Source organism: Amblyomma mixtum, chromosome 10, assembly GCF_055824585.1.
Source record: "Amblyomma mixtum isolate Tamu chromosome 10, ASM5582458v1, whole genome shotgun sequence".
NCBI lineage: Eukaryota > Metazoa > Arthropoda > Arachnida > Ixodida > Ixodidae > Amblyomma > Amblyomma mixtum.
In genome coordinates this window covers 112,121,590-112,145,291 of record NC_143021.1, presented here as the reverse complement: position 1 = coordinate 112,145,291, position 23,702 = coordinate 112,121,590, and the positions used below count along the sequence as shown (strand labels likewise).

Genomic DNA, 23,702 nt, shown 5'->3' with positions numbered 1-23,702 from the left:
TGGCCTGATGAACCTGGTGGTCATGAGTTCAGCCAAAGTTTCACGGTGCCCTCTGTCATTTACAGGACACTTCAGAAGGTGTGATCTGCAGACAGCTGACACTGCTGCCTCTGTCAGGGTCTTCAGTGGCTTTTGAAGTTGTGGTTTCTCCTTCAAAGCTGCTTCCACAAACAGTTGCAGTGTTTCCAAAATGTATAATAGCTGATCTGAGGGGTAAAGTAGTCCCCCTCTGTCCTGCAGCCGAGTAAACTGCTGAAGTGGCTGATTAGTAGGCGGCTTTGTAGTGAGCGCACAACACTTCTCACAATCTATATGCTCACTTACAACGCGAGCTATATACCCCCCTATATAGACTGTTGCAGACAACTGCAAAGTGGGGAGAGCTGCAGGGACACTCTGCACATTTAAACGTTTTAATACTTGCACAGCTGCCGCTGGCAGCTCGTCAGTGCTCTCAGATGCCTTTGGCATTGCAGCCGTAAGCGCTTTGCTGTGCTCTTCATCTTCACGACGTAGCACATTGCTGTATTCCGAGGCCGCTGCGATACCAGTCTTCAAGATTTTTTGTAATCCTGACAGTACTGAGCGCACATCCAGTTGGTCATTGCAGCCCAGTGACCGCCTCAAAGTTCCAAATAAAGATTCAATAGGGTCACTGCTGAATTTCCTAGTGAGAACAAAGAAGAACTGCTCCTCAACTAATAAGTAGCGAATGCAGGCAGCAGTCGAGTATGTGGTCAGCAGGAGAGCTTCATATGTTTCAGCTGTCAGAAAGCCGCGTGCATAAGTGGCACTTTTTTTTAATTTATCCATATACAGTGGAAATGTCACTTCGAGCCATTCAAGCCTCTCGTCGTTTGCATCATCGAAGTGCCTGACATCAGGGCATCTTTTCTCAATATGTTGCTGCTTGTTGCTCGTGTCATGTAGCAGGAACCAACGATATACATTTTTCATGAACACTACTGTTGGTCCAGCATAACCAAACGATGGATGGCAACTGTGTCCTGCTTGTTCTTTTAAAAACTCGAGGGCAGAGGTAACGTCTGGTGAAAGCACCTCCACAGCACGCCTCACGTTCATTTTCTCAATGTTGTTGGGAAACACATGCTTCCTAGTTAAATTTCTCACTGGCTTTACTATCCATTCCTTCTGCATTTCATATAACTTCTTCAAGTGCGATGATGATATCTCTCCCTTCACTCCGAGGTCCCGAGCAAGAAACTGCGAGCGAATGTTCTTCAGTATGTGGCAATAGTCGAAGCTTAAAAAAAGCAGCCGTTCTGGATCACATGGATGCTCTATCCTGTAGGTCAGGAATCCACCGCTGAGTTATTTCATCGCACTGACGTTTACTTTATGATTGTCGCTGACAAGACGCACCACCTTGAAGCCGGCCTCCTCAACCTTGTTCAGAACAAAGAGCATCAGTTTTGACAGTTGCTTGCCGTTGAGGCCTTTTGTAAAAAAATATGACACAGGTATCCTGCATGAGGTGGACAGCCCATTAATAATAAAACAAAGCAAAGAATTTGCCAGTACAGATTTGCTGTCAGGGTCATTGGCTACACCCATGTCTACATGGCCAACAAAGCAATCTTGTTGCTTATTATATTGCAACTTTGCTTTAATCCTCATTTCGTCCACAATCAGGGAACAAACTCTGGACTGTGCAGAGTTAAGGTTCTCCAGCTCAGATTTTAGTCGAGCTTCTACAAGGCCACTAAAACCTGTCTCTCCAGAGGTATTCCCAATGAAGTTTTGAAGCGTGTTCCCGCTTTGCAGCTTCAGAAGTCTTTCCTTCCTGATGTGCTCATACGCCTTGGTAGAAAGGTGCCTAAGCACAATGCAATGGCGTACTACATCTTCCGACCACTTTGGCATTTTTCGCTTGTAGTTCACAATTTGGTTTAATAGGAATATTGCAGCAATGTCCTTCTGACTTGCCTGTTCCTTAATATACGTAATATCACCAAATCCAGAGTCCTCATTAAGTCTTTTGAGCTCTCTTTTGTAATGGTCTACTGTGGTGCGGAGCCTCTCTATTTGCTTCTTCAGATCTCTTTCCTTCCTCTTCCATTTTATTCTTTCCGCGGCCAGAAGGCTGGCAGGTCTGAGGTCAGCTTGTGTTGTTTTGTCAGCAAGAATTGGTGCTTCATGTTGATTTGCGCTAATGGACCTTGAATGCTCTTGTGCCACATCAAAAAGGTTGTCACTTGACATTGGGGAGCACTCAGCTATATGACTAACTAATGTTTTGTCAGGAAGAATCGGTGCTTCATGTTGGCTTGCACCAATGCAGCTTTGCTCTTGTTCCACGTCAAAACAGTTTTCACTTGGCATTGAGGAGCACCCAGATATTGACACTTCAGGAATTGTATTTTAAGCATGAAATGCTTTTAGCCCCCGTTGTCGGCAGTGTGGTGACGTCACGCCGAGACCGAGATCCACTCATCCGGGCATTGAAATCCACTCATCCGGGCACTGAAATCGAGTCATCCGGGCACTGAAATCGAGTCATCCGGGCACTGAAATCGAGTCATCCGGGCACTGAAATCGAGTCATCCGGGCACTGAAATGGAGTCATCCGGGCACTGAAATCGAGTCATCCGGGCACTGAAATCGAGTCATCCGGGCACTGAAATCGAGTCATCCGGGCACTGAATTCCAGTCATCCGGGCTCTGAAACGAGAACATCCGGGCACCGTACGAGACTTAACGAGATTTAACGAGACTCTCTAAGCCCTCCTACGCGACCGGCATGCAAGCAACGGTTGGTCTCCAAACGAGTCACAAAAAATAACTGCTGCCAGTGCCTTCTCATGTTTATCAAGATATCAGTCGCGCTGTGCGTTTGATAATGCACGGAATTATAATTTCCGATTTCTAATAACGCCTGCAAAAAGCACATAAATGCCACGTACACTTCGTTGTCGTACGTGATCTCTTAGGGGCTTCGCGCATCGAAGCAAAGCTGCGCAGGTGCACAGGGGCCCGGGGGAGAAGCGCTGCGTTCAAAGGGCAAGGCATCGCGCCGAACGGGTGGTGGCGTTCCTCCCTTGCTTTACGGTGCGGTTCGGGTGTCCACCGAGATGGCAGAGAATTACTGCGCCATTTCCTTTCCTCAAAAAACCAAATGGCAAGGCATCGCGCTGAACGGGTGGTGGCGTTCCTCCCTTCCTGTACGGTGCGGTTCGGGTGTCCACCGAGATGACATTAGGCCCGTAAACATTTCATGCTTACTCTACTCTCGGTTATGGCAGAGGCAGAGATTTTTCGTTATTCCTCTTTCGTTTTTTCGTGGGCTCATCTTGGCTGTGCTGGCTCTCCAAAGCTGATCTTTTCCTGATGGTTTCACTATTTCTTTCTTTCAAAGTACGGGGTTGCATGTACGGCGGGTAGTCGGCAAACACAGAGGGCACAATGCCCTTTTTCAAACGGCGCCGTTTGCCCTCTAAGAAGTCCGAGTCTGTGAAGTGTTTACTACACACCTTCGAATAGTTCGAGGTGCAGTTCGGGACCCAGTCATCTCTTCTTATCTTTTTCATCCACTGCTCGCGTAGCGAAGCTTCGGCAGGAATCTCGTGGAAGGAGACGCCAGGTTCCTTCTTTTTCCCGTCTGATCGGCACAGTGGCACACAGCAGTATGCCATCGGGATCTGTAAATTGAATATTCCTATTCTTAGTAAAATGTTCCAAGTTTCTGCGCTTCGTGCACAAACTAACTTGCTAATCACACTTGACAAACAAATGAAGCTGAAACACGTATTATAATATTCGATTTCGCGGACATGGTAACGTATGCTTACAACTGTAACTTATGTAACGTTGAACACACAGTCACTTAATTAAATAGCTGATAATGCGATGCGCTGCAAAGAAAACTTGCATAGAAACACGTGCATCATGCTGCGCACACGTGCTTGAGCATCACAGTAATGCAAATTCACGCGCAAAGTTATCGAAACTGCAATACTGACGCATATGGCTCTTCCGAATGATATCAATCTTTCTTTTTGCGTCCTAATGAAGCAGAGTATGAGTTATTACTTGATTTAGTTCACCGAAAAACACGGCCCGATCGCTGAACAATAAAGTAATTGCTGTCACTCAGATGTCTGTAACATGAACAACAAAAACAGCAACTTACAGGTTGTTCCAGCGGCGTAGTCCTGCTACATCCAAATGCAGTAAGAGTAGCACCAAAATCTAGATGCAACAAGCAATGCTGGTGCACGAAATGAAAGCAGCACGACGGAAGAACGTACGCCAAATGCGACTTTCTGCTACACTACGCACGATACGCCAGCGGCAGGGCACCCTCCGTCGCCATCTGTCGGCAGCTAGCCGCGTAACCTCTCGATGGTGGAGGAGGATGGGAGGAGGGGCAACGACGGCCGCGGAGCGCGCCGTTGCCAGGCACAGAGAGTATAAAGGAGGCTATGACCAAACCAAACCAACCCAAGTGCCGCCGGTGGCGACACCTGCCGCAGAACTGCGCACCTGCTGTCCATCGGGTGACTTACTTGCCACGGCGGTGTAGCCGATGGTAACCAGGCCAAGACCTGGGGCGCTAATTAGGCGGCACCAACACGCAATGAGCAGCAGCGGTTGGGAGAAGGACGTGATTCGAATGATGCTTGCACAGCAGCTTAACGGAAGAAGTTGGAGTGGTGATTAGGGGGCAGACTTGTATTTTGCAGGCATCTGCCATTCGCGGAAAGAACTAATACGCAATAGAAGGGAAATTATAAACTGTTCATTTGGACGTGGCGCGGGCCATTGTACAACTTTCTATTGGAATGTTTCGGTTTTGGTTAATTGGTTAATTCATCTCGACAAAGTATTCAATTAAGCAGAACACAAAAATAGTGTGACTTGCTCCATACAGCAGCCACAGAGAGAGAATAAGCATGCATTGCGTGAAAGGAGACCGGAGGACTCTGGAGGTTTCCGCCGACGCTTTGGCGATGGTGACTCCCAGGGTGCCGCTGGCCAGCGTCGCCTCCTTCAGCGCATGTCCATGTGCATGTCCATGTAATGTGCGTGAATGTGGGAATATCGCCACACCAGGGGCATGTATCTGCGCATAATGTTGGGCGAATGCGGTGTAAGTGGGGGTGATTGGGGAAAGTGAGTGTTTGAATGCGTCTTAGGGCCATGGTAGGATACCGCCGGGGAAAGCTTCATATGTGGTGGGGGGTAGACTTGGAGAGGTTCGGCGTTATTTTAAACTCAGGCTAAAGTTAGCTAGGACACCCTGTATAACCACTTTATTCCAGCTCTGAGTACGAAAAGTTGTAGATTTTTTCTCTCTCTCTCTTTGTGTCTAAGACTGGCACCGTCAGTCGCAAAAGCTTCATAAAAAAACGTCTGTTGACTTAACAAGGCTGCGGCTCACTTGAAACATTCGGCGGTGGCCATGATGTCCCTCCTTTTCCGACCCTTTCTCTTTTTTATTCTCATTTTTTTGTTTGTTAGCTGTGTACCCCTCTCGTCCTTGTTTGTACGTGCGCAGTGCCCTTTGTTCATCTCTTCGCTTATTTTCTCTTTCACTCTTCTTCTCTCTTGGATTGCCTTGCCTTGGATTGCGGATTTATGCGGCAACTGAAGCTACTACAATGGGCTTCAGCTGCACGACCCTCTCGGGGTGGGATCCTAACCTCACCGTTAAGAAAAAAGTAGGCGAAATGAACGGCGGCGCAACAAGGACACTAACAAGAGAGGGGACACCAGTTTGACTCTGCTTTTGCTACGATATGGCCTCCTCTAAGTTCTGTTATCAGAATCTTTTAGTTTTTTTTTCTGCAGAGATTAAAGGTTTCTTGTCGGTTAACCTGATGTTGCTGCTTTTTTCCACGTGTTGGGTTCGGAGCGATAATGGGATGAGTGTCACGCCTGGGCTGTATGTTTAAATATGCCGCCTTTCCGTGTAATAAACAGTTGGTAGTGTGCGCATGTGGTGTCCCCTCTCTCGTTAGTGTCCTGGTTGCGCCGCCGTTCATTTCATCCTGCACCAACTCGCCCCTCAGGCCATTCTTCTGAAAAAGTAGGCGAAATGCCACGCGCATCACGCCGAGACACCGGTCGCTTCGCAGGGAGAAAGTCGAGTCCATCGCCGACCTCAGCACGCCGTATTTCCCGGTGGACGCCCTGAAGCAGTTCGTCATCGAGGCCCTCGCCGACGCCGTCAAGAAGGACAGCCGCCCCAACCGGGACCCCATCGGCGGGAGCAACGAGAACCTCTTCGTGTGAGTAGTGCCCTTGCGCCGAGACATGCGCGCAGAAGCGGCGCATGTCCTCACCTTCGCCCTCATTTCACTGCGTGGTAGATCGAGTTGTCTGGCCCATGGACCAGTGAATTCCCCTTAGGCAAAGTCTTGATTGGCCCGCCCCGTTAGTACCCATGTAATAAACAAAGTAGACCATGATAATCCGTAATGGAAACTAAATTGCTAGGAAGACCGAAGTCTCTTCTATTTTTCGAATCCATGATTCTACTGATTTAGATAAACTAGTTTGAATCATGAACTGTACCTTTTCTCTTTGCGCCAATATTGGTGAATTTTGTAACTTAGTCTCGCAAAGGTGGACGCATTCAGTGTAGTTCATGTAAACATACGCAGCTTACGAAAACATTGGAATGAATTTTTGGCTGTTGTTAAGAATACCATAGATGCTACCATAGAACACTAAGAATACCATAGATGCATTCATACTTACAGAAATTAACATCCCTTCCACACTTCTCTCCTCTTTTTCGTTACCCAATTATTCTAGTTTCTCTTACACACGCTCAAATCGGATAGGCGGCGGAATTCTTGTTTTCGTTCACAGCAAATGGAATGCTTACCCTTTAAAGTCAACATTTTGCTTTGCTGAGTGTGTTGCATTGCAGATATCACTTTTAAGTTCGGAGGTTACACTTCTAGGAGTTTACAGGCCTCCTTCCCAAAATGTGAAAGAATTTCTTTCTGAGCTCGACAATTTTTTGGGCTCCCTATTGCCAAATCATGCTATATGCCTCATTGGAGACTTCAATATTGACACCTTGTCACCAGCACGTTCATCTGTTTGCGAGTACCTCAACACTTTGGCAAAACATGGTATTGAACCAACGATAAAAGACTACACAAGAGAAGAGTACCTGGGAAAACATTTCGTAGCTTCTTGTATCGATCACATCAATATAAGAGCTCCGTTTGCCCAGAATTTCTCTTCTGTGATTACATACAAACTTTCAGATCATTACTTTGTAGGTTCTCATATCCTTTTTCCTTCTTCAAATAAATCATGCCTTAATAAGGAGCAAATTACATATACAGACACTGCCACATTCTATAAACTTATAGCCGACTTTAACTGGGCCTCTTTCCTCGAGGAAGCGAATTCTTTTAACGTATACGATAGATTTGTGCAGGTTGTCAGTTCCATAACAGCCTCATCACAAAAAGTCAAAGTGATTAAAAAACGTAACCCAAACCTTCCTTGGTTAACAAGGGACATTCTAAAGGCCATTGCAGAAAAAGACGCCCTTTTCCCAACAACACACGCCTCAAAGATAATTTCAGGTTATTTAGAAGCAAAGTCACTGCCATGATTCGAGCCTCGAAACGTAACTACTTCAATTCGGCTTTCCATAATAACCAACACTCTTCGCGTAAAACTTGGTCAACTATCAATTGCCTTTTTGGACGAAACCCTAAACAATCCATTAGCGATGCATTTGCCAAATCCTTCAGAGACCTTCCCTCTGCTGCCTCTGAGTTTAATGCATTTTTCTCTCAGGTTTCCAGGAAGTTTCCATTATCCCACTATGAGGTTCCTCGGTCTTTATATTGCACAGCTTCTTCAGCTTTTCTCCCCTCTATTACACCCCAGGACCTTCACAGCATAATCTTTAGCTTCAATTCGAAGAAAGCCGCAGGTATTGACAATATCAGGATGAGTGACCTCCAACGGAACTTCACGAAACTGCAGTCGGCACTTCTTTTTATGTTGAATGGTTTTATCACTAAATGCTTCATTCCACACAATTTAAAAGTTGCCATAGTTAAACCGCTACATAAAAGTGGCTCTTTAAAAGCTATTGAAAATTACAGGCCTATTTCAATTCTACCTGCGATTGCGCAGATTCTTGAAAAGCACCTATTCCAAGTTATGAACAGTTTTGTTTTCACGAATAATATCTTATCAGAGGCACAGTTTGGTTTTATTGAAGGTAAAGGAACTGTTCTGTTATTAGAAACCTTTACTGATATCATTTACTCATGCTTTGATAATAACAAATTCGCATGTGGTCTGTTTTTGGACGCTAGCAAAGCTTTTGATTGTGTTCGGCATGACCTACTGCTAGAAAAACTTGATGTCATGGGCTTTAGGGGTCCTTTTAAAGATTTGCTGAAAGAATATTTTTCTAATCGGGCTCAAGTTGTTGAAATAAGCGGGCATCGAAGTTCTGAATCATTTTTGTCGGCAGGTGTTCCACAGGGCTCTGTTTTATCGCCTTTGCTTTTCAATTTATTTGTAAATGATTTATCGAATGCTGTCGCAAAATGTTACATCTTTCAATACGCCGATGACACGTTATTGTTGTCAACAAATACTTCGTTGCCTCTGGCCATGGATGCTCTTAGAACAGATGTGGTGCATGTTATGAACTGGTTCTTAAATAATTCTATTGCAATTAATCAACAGAAAACTAAACTCATTTGTTTTCGTAATCCTCATAAAAAGCTTTCTTTTGTTGAACCATTGTTTTTACATTCTTCGCATTGTCTTAATTGCTCTTGCATTCCAATTAATTTTTCAAATAGTGTCAAGTACCTTGGTATACTTTTTGACAGTGATATGTCTTGGAACAGTCATCTTACCCTAGTATGCAACAAGCTTCGTGGTTTATCATGTGTACTATACAATGTTCGTTATTTATTACCTTTTCAGACTCGCAAGCTTATTGCACATGCTCTCATTTATGGGATTCTCAGATATGGAGTCACTGTTTATTATCATTGCTCAAAGACTTGGCGAATGAAATTAAATGCGATATTAAAGAACATCCTTCGATCCGTGGCATACAACACAAATGCTTCACCTGATTGCAATTTGTTTTCGCTTTTACAGCTGCCCTCTTTTGATGCCCTCTTCCATCATGTAGTCATTCGTGCTCACTTTTGGGAGAGTACATTTTTGGTGCCTTTCATTCCTGTTCGTCCTTTTCGACATCATCCCCGTTTCACGGTACCTCGCTGCTACACTCACTATGGCCACTTCACTCGTAATTATTACATACCAAAAATGTTTAATTCTCTGCCTGATTCAATCTTTTCAGTTTCTTCGTTGTCTCTATTAAAGAACTTCTTAAAAACACATATGTCGGTAACCTAAACTGCTTCTTTGTTCTTGTTTGCCTTAGGTATTGCGGTTTATCATTGTTTGTTTGCTTTGTAACACCTATTGTTTAATATATCTGTCTTTCATCGATTGCCGAGTACTGCCCTACAAGCCTTTATGGCTTGGGCAGACTTGTCTTAAAGATTGTATTCTGTTCTCTGAAAATAAAGGTGTTTATTATTATTATTATTATTATTATTATTAAATAACAGAAAAATTCAGGGGGCACTTTGGCTCTCTAAAGTGCTGCAAGGCGAAAGCCTAGCCTGGCCACTGTTTGTTTTTATTTACTTTTTATTTTTCATATTTTGTTTTTCATTTATTTTTTGCTCGTTTTCTTAATTTTTTTGCTTTTTTTCATATCTTATTTTTATTTTGTTTTCATTTTGTTTATTTTCTTATTTTTATTTTCTAGTTTCCTTTCCTTGACTTTACTCTTTTTATTGTTTTTATGAAGCCCATGCATTCACTAGATGCGCCTTTATTCATGCTGGAACCTTGAGCCTTTTCAGCAGTGACGCCGAAAGGCGGACGAACCTGCCGACGCGTCTGTCGACACTCCTGCCGACACGTCTGTCGACACTCCTGCCGACGCTTCTGTCGACACGGCTGCCGACGCGTCTGCTAACGACAGTATGAGGCATTAAAGGCTTTCGCCTTAAAAACAGTAGCGTAACTTTTGCGCCGGACAGGATGTTTTTCCTTTCTTTTTTTTTTCGACGGAAAAAGCGGTCACTGGAAAACCCCAGTCGCAGCGCAGCCAACTGACGTCCGGCTACCCGACCGGACGCACACTGCGCGTTAGAATTTTCTCGTTGCCATCCCTACCTGATAGCCAACGAGCTGATATGCCTAATCCAAGGAAACTTTTTTCACATTCTTTCTTTTCTTGCGGCTGACACATGGCTCACTTAACTCACCGCAGGCCTCTCCTGAAGCTCGCTGACAAGCTCTTGCTGGTGGGACTTCTCGACAACACAGACTTACAGTGGCTGCTCTACCTTCTGGATCCCAGTACTTTCCAGCCATGCAAAGGTTCAGCTTTTTCATCTCTCCGTGTTTCGTCTCTTAATGACGTAGATTAGGCGAATCAGGCGACAACCATAAGCACGACGTTTTTCACATTTAAAGACAACACGTCTTAGCCATTAGGGTTAGCCCAACAAAACAGCTGCCCAGCAAGTACCAGCTCCCATCTTGGCGTTAGTGTGTTCTATTTCCCGAGTTCATTCGTTTCTAAACCCTATTGGCCGACAGACCTACTGGATGAATGAATGAATTGTTGATTTACTAATTGATTGTACACGAGAAAAAAAGGCTTCTTGAAGGGGGCTGTGGGTCTTGCAAAAAGTCTATTTTCCCACACAAAAAAAGTTTTGTACTAAATACACTTCCAGCCATATCTCCCCAAAAGATACACGCTCAAAACAGTAGTAATAAGGCAAAAAAAAAATAATATTTTGAGACTCACCATGCCGAAAACCAAACCTCGAGCTTTGAATTAGCTCAATAACGTTGCAGTTTGGGTGTGTTGATACGGCATGACGTGAGTTTAAGCGCACAACCAGACGAAGGCGCTCAAGAAAGACAGGCAACACATGAGCGCTAATAACAATTTATTATGAACCGCAGAGCGGAATATGAGCGCTCGCGTGTTACCTGTCTTTCTTCGGCGTCCTCGTCTGGTTGTGCACTTTCCATGTCATATCGAGTCACGTGATCGGAATTGCACAAGCGCTCTTCAACCCCTTTGCTTCCATCTGAAAGCTCGTTTGGCGCCTTCCAAGATGGCAGCCATCGCTGCAGCCCTTCTCCCACGACACCATTTCCGGGGGCTCTATAAGAGCACACAGACTTCGTCGCTGTTGAGGATTTTACGAATACAGTCTCTGCCTTGAGGGTTTTCCCTCTCGTTTTCCGTCATCATCATCAGCAGCAGCAGCAGCGGCCTGACTACACCCACTGCGCCTCTCCCATGTCTCTCCAATTAACCCTGCCCTTTGTCAGTTGCCGCCACTGTATCCCCGCAAACTTCTTAATCTCATCCGCCCACCTAACTGCCTGCCGTCCCCTGCTACGTTTGCCTTCTCTTGGAATCCACTCCGTTACCCTTAAGGACCAGCGCATTACATGCCCTGCCCAAGCCCATTTCTTCCTCTTGATTTCAACTAAGATGTCATTAACCCGCGTTTGTTCCCTCACCCACTCCGCCCTCTTCCGATCTCTTAACGTTACACCTATCATTTTTCTTTCCATAGCTCGCTGCGTTGTCCTTAACTTAAGCTGAACCATCTTTGTTAGCCTCCACGTTTCTGCCCCATATCCGTTTTCCGTAGGCAACTGATATGAGCTTAGTACCAATTTATTCAGGAGGAGTAGAGCTGTGTGGCGACGCTATTTTTGCTGGCTTTACATTATGCATGAAATTTAATTATTTGCTTTCCTAAATTACCTGCCAACCCAATTTGTACGTTTAATTCGTAGATTTTTGTACCAATGTATTTTCACTCAGGCAAGTGTAAAAGCAGTGTGTTCGCATGAAGTGCATCTTGGGCGATTCAGTGCGGTAAACATTTCTAATAATTCGTTAATACTTCTGGCTTACGGCCTGAAACCAACAGCCTAATTAAAGGCGCAAAACTGTTTATAAATCATACTCTAATTTAGCTATTTAAAATCTGTTAGCAGATTTGGACTCTACATTTCACGGCAATTATGATCAGGATCGTGCCTTAAAGAAGAAAATAGTTTTAAAGCTGCTGCGCTGACTCAGTGGTTATGGTGCTCGGCTGCTGCTTCGATCGAGACACGGGTTCGATTCCGGCCGCAGTGGTCTCATTCCTGTGAAAGCGAAATGTTGAAAGCCCGGCTACTGTGCAATGTCAGTGAGCGTTAAAAAAGCCCAAATGGTCGAAATTACCCGGAACACTCCAGTACTGCGTCCCTCATAGCCTGAGTCGCTTGGGGACGTTAAACCCCATAATCCAAACCAGGGAAACCAAGAAAATAGCTTAAAAATCAGCATCGCCCCTCCCCCCCTCCCCCCCCCCCCCCTTAACGCATATACTTAGGCAACAGTGATAAGTGGGGGGGGGGGGGGGGGATGGAAGGCAGAGTATGGAACTACAAAGTGCTTGAGAGTAAGTATAGTAAGACTGTTGCTTGATTGGGCATTTAACAGTATCTTTTGCTGGGCTAGTTGGTGTGACATTGTGTTCAGGAAAGTAAAAACAGCGCTAAATTGTACACAAACCACACAGAAAGACGGACAGGACGGGCGCTGACAGCGCGTCCTGTGCTTGGGCAGTCCATGTAATGCGAAGGCAAGATAACCGGTGGTCCTTAAAGGGGCTGCGAAACACTGCTTGGGGGGATACCGGCTATACTTCAGGTGGGTTCTTTATGTCACACAGATGCTGACTTAAAAAGAATTACAGGAATCGATGCACAGGAACGGGAGTTATTCAGTGGAGAAATTTCAAAATACAAGCAAACAAAACGCTGCCCTCAACTCAATTTTGGCGGGGCTTCCCACTCCTATTTCGCTCTCCCAATGACGGCACCTGGCGCAACCAATCAAAACAGCCAGCCAGAGCACGTCGCGGAAGTTTGTACTCCATGGTTGCCTGCTCCCTGTAACTCGTTTTTGCTGAGACTGGCAGCGTCGTTTCCATGCCAGAGCGCCCCTGGTGGTGTATTTTTATTTTACTTGCTTTGCAGGGCTTTTATCTAAGACAAACAAGTTGTTTTTGTTGATCTAATATAAAACGCAGACAGGTGACAAAGTGTGTCTATTTATTCACACAATTTGCAGTATATTTACTGTTTGTCCGATCATCAAGCTCGCGCCAGGTGATGTCATATCCGCTGCTAAAAACCCGCCACTGTGTGGCGACACCATTAGAGCCATGAAGTTGTTTTTTGGGAGGACATTAAAATATTAAAAAACGGAATATACGCGGTATTACCGACGCTAATAGCACCATTATAACTCACTGTATGCAATCAACAGGCAAAACAGTTAACTAAGATTGTGTTTCTGGGCCCCTTTAAGGGTAACGGAGTGAATTCCAAGAGAAGGTGGTTTGGTTTTTGATTTATGGGGTTTAACGTCCCAAAGCGACTAAGGCTATGGGAGACGCCGTAGTGGAGGGCTCCGGAAATTTCGACCACCTGGGGTTCTTTAACGTGCACTGACATCGCACAGTACACGGGCCTCTAGAATTTCTCCTCCAAAGAAATTCAGCCGCCGCGGCCGGGATCGAACCCGCGTCTTTCGGGTCAGCAGCCGAGCACCATAACGACTGAGCCACCGCGGCGGCTTCAACTGCCAAGAGAAGGGAAATGTCGCAGGGGGAGGCAGAAAGTTAGATGGGCGGATTAGATTAAGAAGTTTGCGGGGATACAGTGGCGGCAGCTGGCAAAGTACAGGGTTAATTGGAGAGACATAGGAGAGGCCTTTGCCCTGCAGTGGGTGTAGTCAGGCTGACGACGATGATGATGATGAACACAATTTATTGGGCAAACGCAGAGGTTTGCCGAAATAAAGGGCAAGGCTGTTTCGTGCAGCGGTTCACTGCCGTGCAAAAGTGTGCAAACAAACTGCCTCTCCTTCCCGCAGCAGTCGGGGTCCCCGTGGCCGGCAGCGACGGCAGTGGCGGCGGCAACGGAGTCGTCCCCCTGGGCCTCATCGATATGCAGATCGCGGAAGGGGTGAAGTTGCAGGTGTGCTTAATCCTGCACCACCTGTGTGACCTGCAGCTTCGCCACCGCGTGGAGGCCATCGTCTGCTTCTCGGACGACTACGTGGGCAACCTGCAGTCGGTGAGATTCTGGCTGTCCTGCAGTTCTGCCGGGAACAGACCCGTTTCAGTGCATCAGCACCACCTGCTAGACAGGAGACAGAGCTATATCCTCCTCTCCGCTTGGAGAGGAGGGTGGCTCCACGAGAACACAGAGGGAGGACGGGGCAGGGTCTGGTTCAGGAACCTCACGGTGGTTGACATCGGAACAAACTGGCGCGTGGGCAACGCGGAAAGCGGCGGCAAATCGTCAATGCAATTGAAGTGTGGAGAAGGCACTGTCATCGCGTAATAATAATTAAACGAGCCTGTAATTTTTTTCCGCTACCAGCTTAGGCAGTGCACTCATGAAGTGCCCCGATCAAGTGTTTCGCCCATTTCTACCTGTCGAAAGGCGCGTAGTGCCACACATGTCGTGCTCGAGACAGAACCAACGAGACACATTCCCCTCCTCCGCACCGTGCAGGACCAACTGCGGAGGTACATCGAGATCAAGCAGTCGGATCTGCCCTCTTCCGTGGCGGCCAAGAAGACCCGCGAGTTTCGCTGCACGCCCAAGGAGCAGGTGAGCTCGTCAGTGGACCCGTCTCCTCCTCCGAGGGAGGAGGGGGCTACAATCAAGGGCGGCGCCACGCAAGTCGTGGCCGGGTTCTCTGGATACAGCGCTGCGCTGCTCTTGCACGTCACGCCCTGCTGCAGCCCCGACAAAAAGCGGGCACAAGGAAATTCCCGCGGTTGCCGCTGTGCAGGATTCTACGCACGTATCGCTCAGAAGGTCCCCATCTCGCTCAGTTGGCGCACTGTTTCAACGCGACAGCACTGTAGACCCATTTCGCCAAAACGTGAGGCGGTTGTGTTGATGGCGATGGGTGTTGGGAATTCCCCCTTTGAAACCAGGCGCTACCACACTCGGTCATCATTGCCTGACCACGCCCACTGCAGGGAAAAGGCCTCTCCCATGTCTCTCCAATTAACCCTGTCCTTCTTCGCCAGCTGCTGCCACCGTATCCCCGCAAACTTGATAGCATCTTCCCACTTAACTTTCTGCCGCCCCTGCTCCGCTGGTTTTCTCTTGGAATTTAGTCCATTACCCTTAAGGACCATTGGTTATCTTTCCTTCGCATGACATGCGCTGCCCAATCCTATTTCTTCCTCTCGAAACTGTGGACTTGGTAGCACCATCAAAGCACGAGAGTCATCACGAACAGAATATACTGTGTATTTATCACCAACCTGCACAGTGAAGAAGAAATGGGTGAGCATCCCTGTTCGTCCGATGCCACCAAGTCCACTGAAGTGTCGGCCGGTGGGGCTGTTGTTTATATAGCTGCGCTGCCGCGCTTCTGTTGACGTCACCTCCTTGGTCAGCTGGTATGCTCGCACCACACGTGGAAGGGAATTGAACAGTGGCGGTAGTGCTCCGTCGATGATATGGCTATCAGTCGAGCGATCCAGGGGGTTCAAAGTGCCGGCCTCTCGGCAAGCATGTGCACTGTGTCCATCGTCGAATCCTGCCGAATACAGCGTGATCTGCACAATGAAGAAGAAATGGGTGAGCATCCCTGTTTGTCCGATGCCATTAAGTCCACTTTGTAAATGCTTGCCACATGCAAGCATTTACAAAGCGACACTACTGTTTGAAGCACAGCAAGCTACTTCAACTTCGATATGAAGACTAGCTTTAATTAAAGATAGTCTTTAACTGCGCGTCGTCTAATGTTATCTAGATGCTTCAATGCTCCTCTTGTCAGAAATAATAAATCGGAGAAACCAGGCAATCAATGAGCGTCAGACTAAATGCATGGTCATCGAGCTGACACAGCGAGGAACTACAGAAGGCCGTGTAGGCACATTTTAACCAACGCAGTCACAACTTCGATGAACTTAAACTGTTCATTCTTCAATCAGGCTTCAAGTCTTCAAGGGACAGAAAATACAGAGAGGCGTTCCTAATCCACAAATTTAAAGCCTTACAACCTGCAGGGATTAACATATCCATAGGAAACTTGGAATCTCTCAGATGCATTCCGGCACAGGCGTAGTTCTTTAAACAGGTCTTGCACATGTTCTGAGCATTTACCAGTACTCCATACCGCCAGCAAGACTTTGACTTTAGCTAGTTGGTTGTAGCATGACATGGTTTGCGCAAAGAGCGTACCGGCGCTAAAAGACGGAGCAACACACACAAGTCAGGACTAGCGCCAACTTCCAACTAAGTTTATTCATGGAAAAGGCCACACGAGCAGGCAAAAAGATAAAAGCAAAACAGATACAAGGGGTGATTTAACAAAGGCACACGTGCCAAAAGGACCAAAGCAATGATTAAAACGCTGAAAGAGACCCACTAAGAAAACTAATCCCTACATCTGACAGCGACACAGATGGCTTGCTTATGCAGATATAGCCCCTCTGCTTGATGTTGCATGCTTCTGTTATTTCACGCGTTCGTCAAAGGGTGAACAGGGTAAAAAAAAACAAGGATATAGAAAAACAACGGACGTTGGTGATTCCCTAAATTCATCGGGTTTCGCACAACCTGAAGAAAATGACCAGCAAGTATAAGATCAAGATGGTGCTTTCTGCTCCTGCAAGCTATCGCGCGTTTGCACCTTGAACAAACTTGAAGAAACCTTGAACTGGTTAGGCAGTCCAAAAAGAATAACCAAATCCGTGCTACTGAATGCACGGCCGATGTTGTGTACGTTGTGCCTCTAAGCTGCAGTCAGGAATATATCGGCCAGACAGGTCAATGCTTTAATGAAAGAGTGAGGCAGCACAAGATTGCTATAAAAAATGGTTATGGCAGCCACACGGCCACTCACTGCAAAAGGTGCAAATGCCGTCCCGGTTCTGAAAACACTAAATTCATTGCAAGGTCTAGAGACAGATTAGAGCGTGAAATAATCGAAGCATATCACATCAAGCAGAGGGGGTATATGTGCATAAGCAAGCCATCTGTGTCGCTGTCAGATGAAGAGATTAGTTTCCTTCGTGGGTCTTTGCCAGCGTTATAATCTTTGCTTTTGTCCTTTTGGCACGTGTGTCTTTGTTATATCACCCCTAGTATCGTCTTTGCTTTTATCTTTTCGCCTGCTCGTGTGGTTATTAAGTAGTTTTTTTCCATGAATAAACATAGATGGAAGTTGGCGCCAGTCCTGTCTTGTGTAGTATTTAGTAAAAAATAACAAGAAGGCTGGCGAGTACAAAAATCCTCCGTTTAGACCTTTATAGGCATGTTTAGGCAAATGCCTAAAGTTCCGGGCCCTACTGATAATGTATCAAGCTTAAGGCTTAAACTTGAATACGCGTCGGTAATATAGGATCCAGCTCAACATATCTTTCTGGAAGAAGCCGAAGCGTAGCATCGTACCTGAAGATATCTGCGCGCCGCCGATTGGACCAGGCGCTGTGACGTCGGTGGGCTTCGGCTACAAAAGCTCGGGGGCGACGTGGACTGCTCTTCACATGGCGGCAGTGGCGTGAGCAGCGCGACCGACACAGAGGCTAACCCAACTCTTTGCTTTTGCTGCAGGTTGGTCATTTTGCTTTACACATTTCTGTAGATTGCAAACTGCCACGCCGCTGCTGCCATTTGTAAACTGCTACCATTGTGATTTTTGCTGCAGCTTGCCTCGCAGTATCATGTCCAAAATCAGCAAGGAACTAGCGCTAGCACTAGATGAAATGAAGAAAGAAATCAGGGCTGAATTCAAGGCTTTCAGGGAATCCCTTGAACGCGATGTTCGCAATGAGCTCAGAGAAATAAAAACCAGCATGTCATTCATTAGTGAGAAATATGACGAGATGAAGGATGACCTCAAGAGCACAGTCGAGGAGAATAAGGAATTGCGCGAACAAAACGCAATTCTAAGAAATCGCTGTGATTCTCTTGCTTCCCAGATCAAATTGTGTGAAGCACGGCTGGTACGCTGTGAACAGTACTCGCGGAATGCAAATGTAGAAATCAAAGGGATACCTGTGAGCACAGATGAAAACTTGCTTGAAATTTTGGGAGAACTTGGTGAAAAAGTGGGCGAAAGTGTTTCGCCTTCCGACATTGACGTATGTCATAGGGTAGCTGTTCATGGAAGCAAAACAGAAAAGTACATAGTCGCACAATTTGTGCATCGAAGGAAGCGAGACGCTTTTCTTGAAAAGGCGCGAAAAACGAGGCTGTCATGTACAGACCTTGGTTTCCAGGAGACGGACTCTGTGTACGTGAATGAGCACTTGTGCCCAGATCGCAAGCGCTTGCTGGGGCTTGCTGTCAGTAAGAAGCGTGAGTCACACTGGAAGTTTGTCTGGGTGCGCGGAGGCCAGATCTACGCACGGAAATCTGAGAACAGCACGCTGCTAAAGATAAATAACTAATAGCAGTGACGTGGCCAAGATGACCTAGGAAGTTATCTTTCATCATGGATTCCTATCACTTGCTTGCTCCAGAACAGTTAAATAAGCTAGCTAGCACAAACGCCTTAAAACTTTTTCACTTGAACTGCCGTTCGATAAATAACAAAGCTGAAGAAATAGAAGCCTTGTTATCTGTTTTTAAATTTTCTTTTGATGTAGTTATGTTCACCGAGACCTGGTATCAAGATGACGCAAACTATTTAGTTCTAAGTAACTGTACACATTTTGTTCTTAATAGACCTGGGCGCCGGGGTGGCGGTGTGTCGTTGCAGATATTGAACACACAACCTGCAAAAGAAAAGAAACAATTCACTGTTTCTACCGCAGATATTGAAATCCTGACAGTTGAAGGTGGGAATGATGTATTTGCCGTTCTGTACCGTCCTCCTGATGGAAATTTGAGAGGGTGCCTAGACGTTCTCGAAAGCCTGTTTGATTACGTAACAACAAACCAGCAAGTATTATTTTTATCGGGTGATTTGAATGTTGATACGCGATGTCATTCAGCAGCACAACAAGAATTCATAAGCCTACTAGATGCATATGGCTTTTTAAATCTTATCGAAGTACCTACACGCGTCACGTGCTCCACATCTTCCTGTATTGATATTGTAATCACGAACACCGAAAAATGCGAAACAAAAGCTGGCACAGTACTATCCGACTTAAGTGACCATCTCCCTGTTTTTGCCTTCGTCCTAGCCGAACGCCCTTATCAAGTTCCCGCAGCACCCTCTCCACATTTTCGACGCGTTGATATCACCACACTTGACCGTTTTCGTTCGATGTTATATGACACTAGTTGGGACGATGTGCTGTCTTTAAAAGACGTGAATGAGGCGTATGATGCATTTTTGTTCAAAGTTAAAACTGTCTATGATAAATGTTTTCCACTAGTACGTCCGCGCAAACGCAATCCAAAGAAGCCGTGGGTTACGCAAGAACTGCTGCGCAAAATAAGGACCAAAGAAAAAATGTTTGCGCAATTCATGAAATCACGGGAGCCTTCCAAGCTTGAGAAATATAAGAAATACCGAAACCAGCTGAATAGAGAATTGCGAACTGCTAAGCTAAGATATTTTAGTAATGCATTTTCGGTGGGGTCCAATAGAAGTGTTCACAACCAGTGGGACCAACTGAACAAATTACTAAATCGCACCTCAAAAACAACTATTACGACAATAATGAAAGATGGTATACCAATAGGTGGGGAGGAACTGTGTAATGAATTTAATAATTACTTTGTTAACATAACCAAAACGTTATGCTGTCCCTCCGACACACCTGTGGGTTACGCGTATAATACACCATGTATTCCGGAATCCCTGTTCATGTATCCCACTGATGAAGGTGAAATAGTGACAGTGTTTAGGAATCTAAGAAATAGCAGAGCTGAAGATAAAGATGGCTTTCAGATCAAACCCTTCAAATTTGCAGTTGACATACTAGCTCCAATACTAATGCATATCTATAATCTAGCCATAGAATCTGGCGTGTTTCCAAAAGAAATGCAGGTAGCAAAAGTGGCTGTCATTCACAAAGGTGGTGCTACCTCAGATATGGCTAACTACAGGCCTATTTCCATTCTTCCGATATTATCCAAAGGTCTGGAAAAGATTATTTATGTGAGAATAAATATTTTTCTAGTCAAACATTCAGTTTTATCAGAGAGTCAGTTTGGTTTCAGAAAACAAAGGTCCACGGAAACGGCACTAATTAAGCAAAAAGAAATAATAATAAATGCGTTTGAGGAAAAGCTACTTGTACTAGGAATATTTGTTGATTTTTCCAAAGCATTTGACCTGCTTAAGCATGCTTTACTGGTACATAAACTCAATAACTATGGAATTAGAGGTAACAGCTTATCTTTAATTGAATCATATCTGAAATATCGTAAACAAATGGTCTCCCTTAATAACACTATATCAACCTCGCAAGCTATCCTCTCTGGTGTACCACAAGGCAGCATTCTGGGCCCCCTATTATTTAATATTTACATTAATGATATATTTCTGCTCCCCTTCCTGTCAACATAATAGCGTATGCAGACGACCTCACAATGCTTTCCTCAGGTAACACAGAAAGAGACCTGCTAGAACACGGCAATAAGTTCTTAGAATTCCTGCGTCAATGGTCCTTTAAGAACTACCTAAGGGTAAACATCACGAAGACCAAAGCAATAATATTCCGAGCTAAAAACAGAATGGTGCGTGCAAATTTTGACCTTTGGTTAGGAAACAAAAAAATTGATGTCGTACCAGCTGTGAAATGTCTTGGTGTTGTTTGGACCGAATCACTTAATTGGGATAAACATACTGAGAATATCTGCGCTAAAATAAACAAGATTAATGGCATCCTATGCCGCCAGAGGCACACACTTCCGCCTAGAGTTAAATTATTAATTTACAATGCATTTATATTGCCACATATAACTTATTGTCTCATGGTCTGGGGGACAACAACCAAGCAAAACCAAATGAAAATTCTAATGGCGCAAAAACGAGCAATTAGATTAATAGCTAATGTGCCATGGTGTACTCATACGGCTTCCTACTTTGCAAGGTTCAGTATCATGAAACTCTCAGAGTTATTCCCATTCAAGTTAATCTCTATGTATAAAAATGCTGTTTCAACTAAGAATGATCTCCTCTTATCAAGTTTCAACCTCATTCGTTCGATTCCATCTTATAACACACGGAACAAAATGTCATGGTCCGTACCTTTCTGCCGCACTACATACGGTAAGCAGTCAGTGACATATAGTCTACCACACTACCTCAATATTCTGCACAAGAACAACATCATACTTGAAAAGACTTCACGGCATAAATTAATAACACTTATTCCTTTGTTTGAATGTGTTTGAATGTTTTCCTTTGTTTGAATGTGCATCATTTTGACATCATGACTAGAGCATATATATATAGCTTTGTGTATCTTCTTTCTACTTGATTTGTATCTCGGTTGATTATAAATGCGTTTCCTGTACATAAAAATTTTGAGCAGTTTCTTTTGTCCAATAATGTCGAGTGATAACAGAGGCATAACGTCATGCAAATGTTGATGTATATATTTTGTGGCTGTATTTTCTTTTGTGCTTGTGAGTGCGCTCTTCCACGGCTGTTGTGATTAGCTGCCAGGCGATACCGCCGGCAGGGGGCGCAGGGTGGCCCTCAAGCTGCACCAACGCAGCTTTTTGCCTTGCGTCCTCTCTCCTCTGTTACTGATGTAACCTTGTGAGAGTTAATAAAGATGTATGTATGTATGTATGTAATTGACCTCATTGAATCTGTGCAAAACCGTTCCGTTCGTTTCATTACCTCCAACTACCATCGTACAACTAGTGTATCCTTAATTAAATCAAATCTTCGGTTCCCAGATTTATCTCTCCGCAGGAAACTTTCTCGTCTGTCCCTGTTCCATAAAATTTTCTTTTTTTGCCCACCACTGCAAAGCGAGCTTCTTTTTCAGCCTTCGTATGCATCATCTCGCATTGATCACCGGTTTAAGGTCGCCATTCCCTGCTGCCGCACCAATGTTTTTTTCAACTCATTTTTACCCAAAACTTGCACAGAATGGAACCGCCTTCCCCCCCTCCATTGTCTCAATCTGGATCCACCATCTTTCAAATCAGCACTTATTGACTATGTTTTGTAATTGCACCATTGTGCTTGTTAACAAATCTGCACGTTGTACTTTTGTGTGTGTTTTTTCTGCATTGTAACTCCCACCCCCCGCTATAACGTCCTCGGGCCCTGAGGGTATTGAAATAAATAAATAAACATAACCGCTGGTGGAAGGCAAACGTAGCAGGGGGCGGCAGAAAGTTGGGTGGGCGGATGAGATTAAGAAGTTTGCGGGGATACGGTGGCCGCAGCTGGCAAAGGACAGCGTTATTTGGAAAGGTATGGGAGAGGCCTTTGCCCTGCAGTGGGCGTAGCCAGGCTGATGATGATGCTGATGATGGGGAAAAAACACTGATCTCCACTAGGGGGCTGGATGGCGCATTGAGCGCCCGAAAGTGAAGCCACCGGAAGTAAGTGGCCTTGTCCCGGAAGTCTGCCTTTGGCAGTGCACAAAATCGGACCTCAGCACGGTTTTTCAGTTCGTCTTGTTTTCCCACTCAGCATTTTGTCTTTTCGCCGTTCTCGTCTTTTTCCATGACAATGCCTACCTGCTGCGCCGTCAACTGAGCGAGGAGACCAGCGAATTCTTAAGACGTTTCAAAAATAAGGGCCCATTGCATCGCATGGGGCGACACTAGCAGACGACAGGACGTCGCTACACACAGCAAGTATGGAACCTCGTCTGCTCAGCTCTGTGTCGTCCTGTCGCTGCCGTCGCCAACACCGCTCTTTACTGTGATGCACGTTCCTGCGCTAAAGGCCAAGTTATGCTATCAATGGGGCATAAAATTTAAAAAATAATAGATGTAAACCTTCACCAGGTGGCTCAGTGGTTACGGCGCTCGGTTGCTGGCCCGAAAGACGCGGGTTCGATTCCGGCCGCGGCGGCTGAATTTCGATAGAGGCGAAATTCTAGAGGTCTGTGCACTCTACAGTGTCACTGCACGTTAAAGAACCCCATGTGATTGAAATTTCAAGAGCCCTTCACTACGGCGTCCGTCATAGCCTGAGTCGCTTTGGGACGTTAAACCCCTATAAACCAAACCAAACTTGAACATCCCTAGAGCAGCATAACAAATTTGTAGGGGAGCTGGGGAACGCGCAGTGGCATATTTCACCAACAGAATGTCAAGTAAACATATTAATTGCTCCTACCACGAAGTAAGAAGTGCAGATAGCAGTGACAGCGCCTCCTCTATTTTACAATGCCAGCCGCATCGCCCGCTTCGCAATGGGAGCCGTCGGTACACCTCACTTCAGTTAGCTGCCGCGGTGTGGCGGCACCTAGGCCTGGAGCATACTGGAGCAGCTAGCAGACGCTCCCAATCGTCGCCTTTTGGCGCCCGGCAGACCGCGCGCCTAAATGAACTTTGTGTTGCGTTTTGTGACTTGGCTTCGGTCAAAATGTCATCATGAAATGAAAGATTGAAAAATCAGTTACTGTAATAAATGCCCAGACCAACGTTGGATT

General features: G+C 45.6%; 1 protein-coding gene across 5 annotated transcripts in view; it reads left to right on the top strand.

Moving 5' to 3' along the window:
- The window catches only part of LOC149326691 (ryanodine receptor-like), a 539,764-nt gene that overhangs the window by 232,823 nt on the left and 283,239 nt on the right, over nucleotides 1–23,702 (top strand). For 4 of the 5 annotated variants that reach the window (XM_089562900.1, XM_089562899.1, XM_089562897.1 and 1 more), the window contains exons 48-51: nucleotides 6,099–6,251; nucleotides 10,319–10,428; nucleotides 14,015–14,217; nucleotides 14,662–14,760. In XM_089562900.1, the coding sequence (XP_089419026.1) occupies nucleotides 6,099–6,251; nucleotides 10,319–10,428; nucleotides 14,015–14,217; nucleotides 14,662–14,760 (565 nt within the window). The remainder of the gene's footprint in view (nucleotides 1–6,098; nucleotides 6,252–10,318; nucleotides 10,429–14,014; nucleotides 14,218–14,661; nucleotides 14,761–23,702) is intronic. The other variant, XM_089562898.1, reaches the window with a different exon arrangement.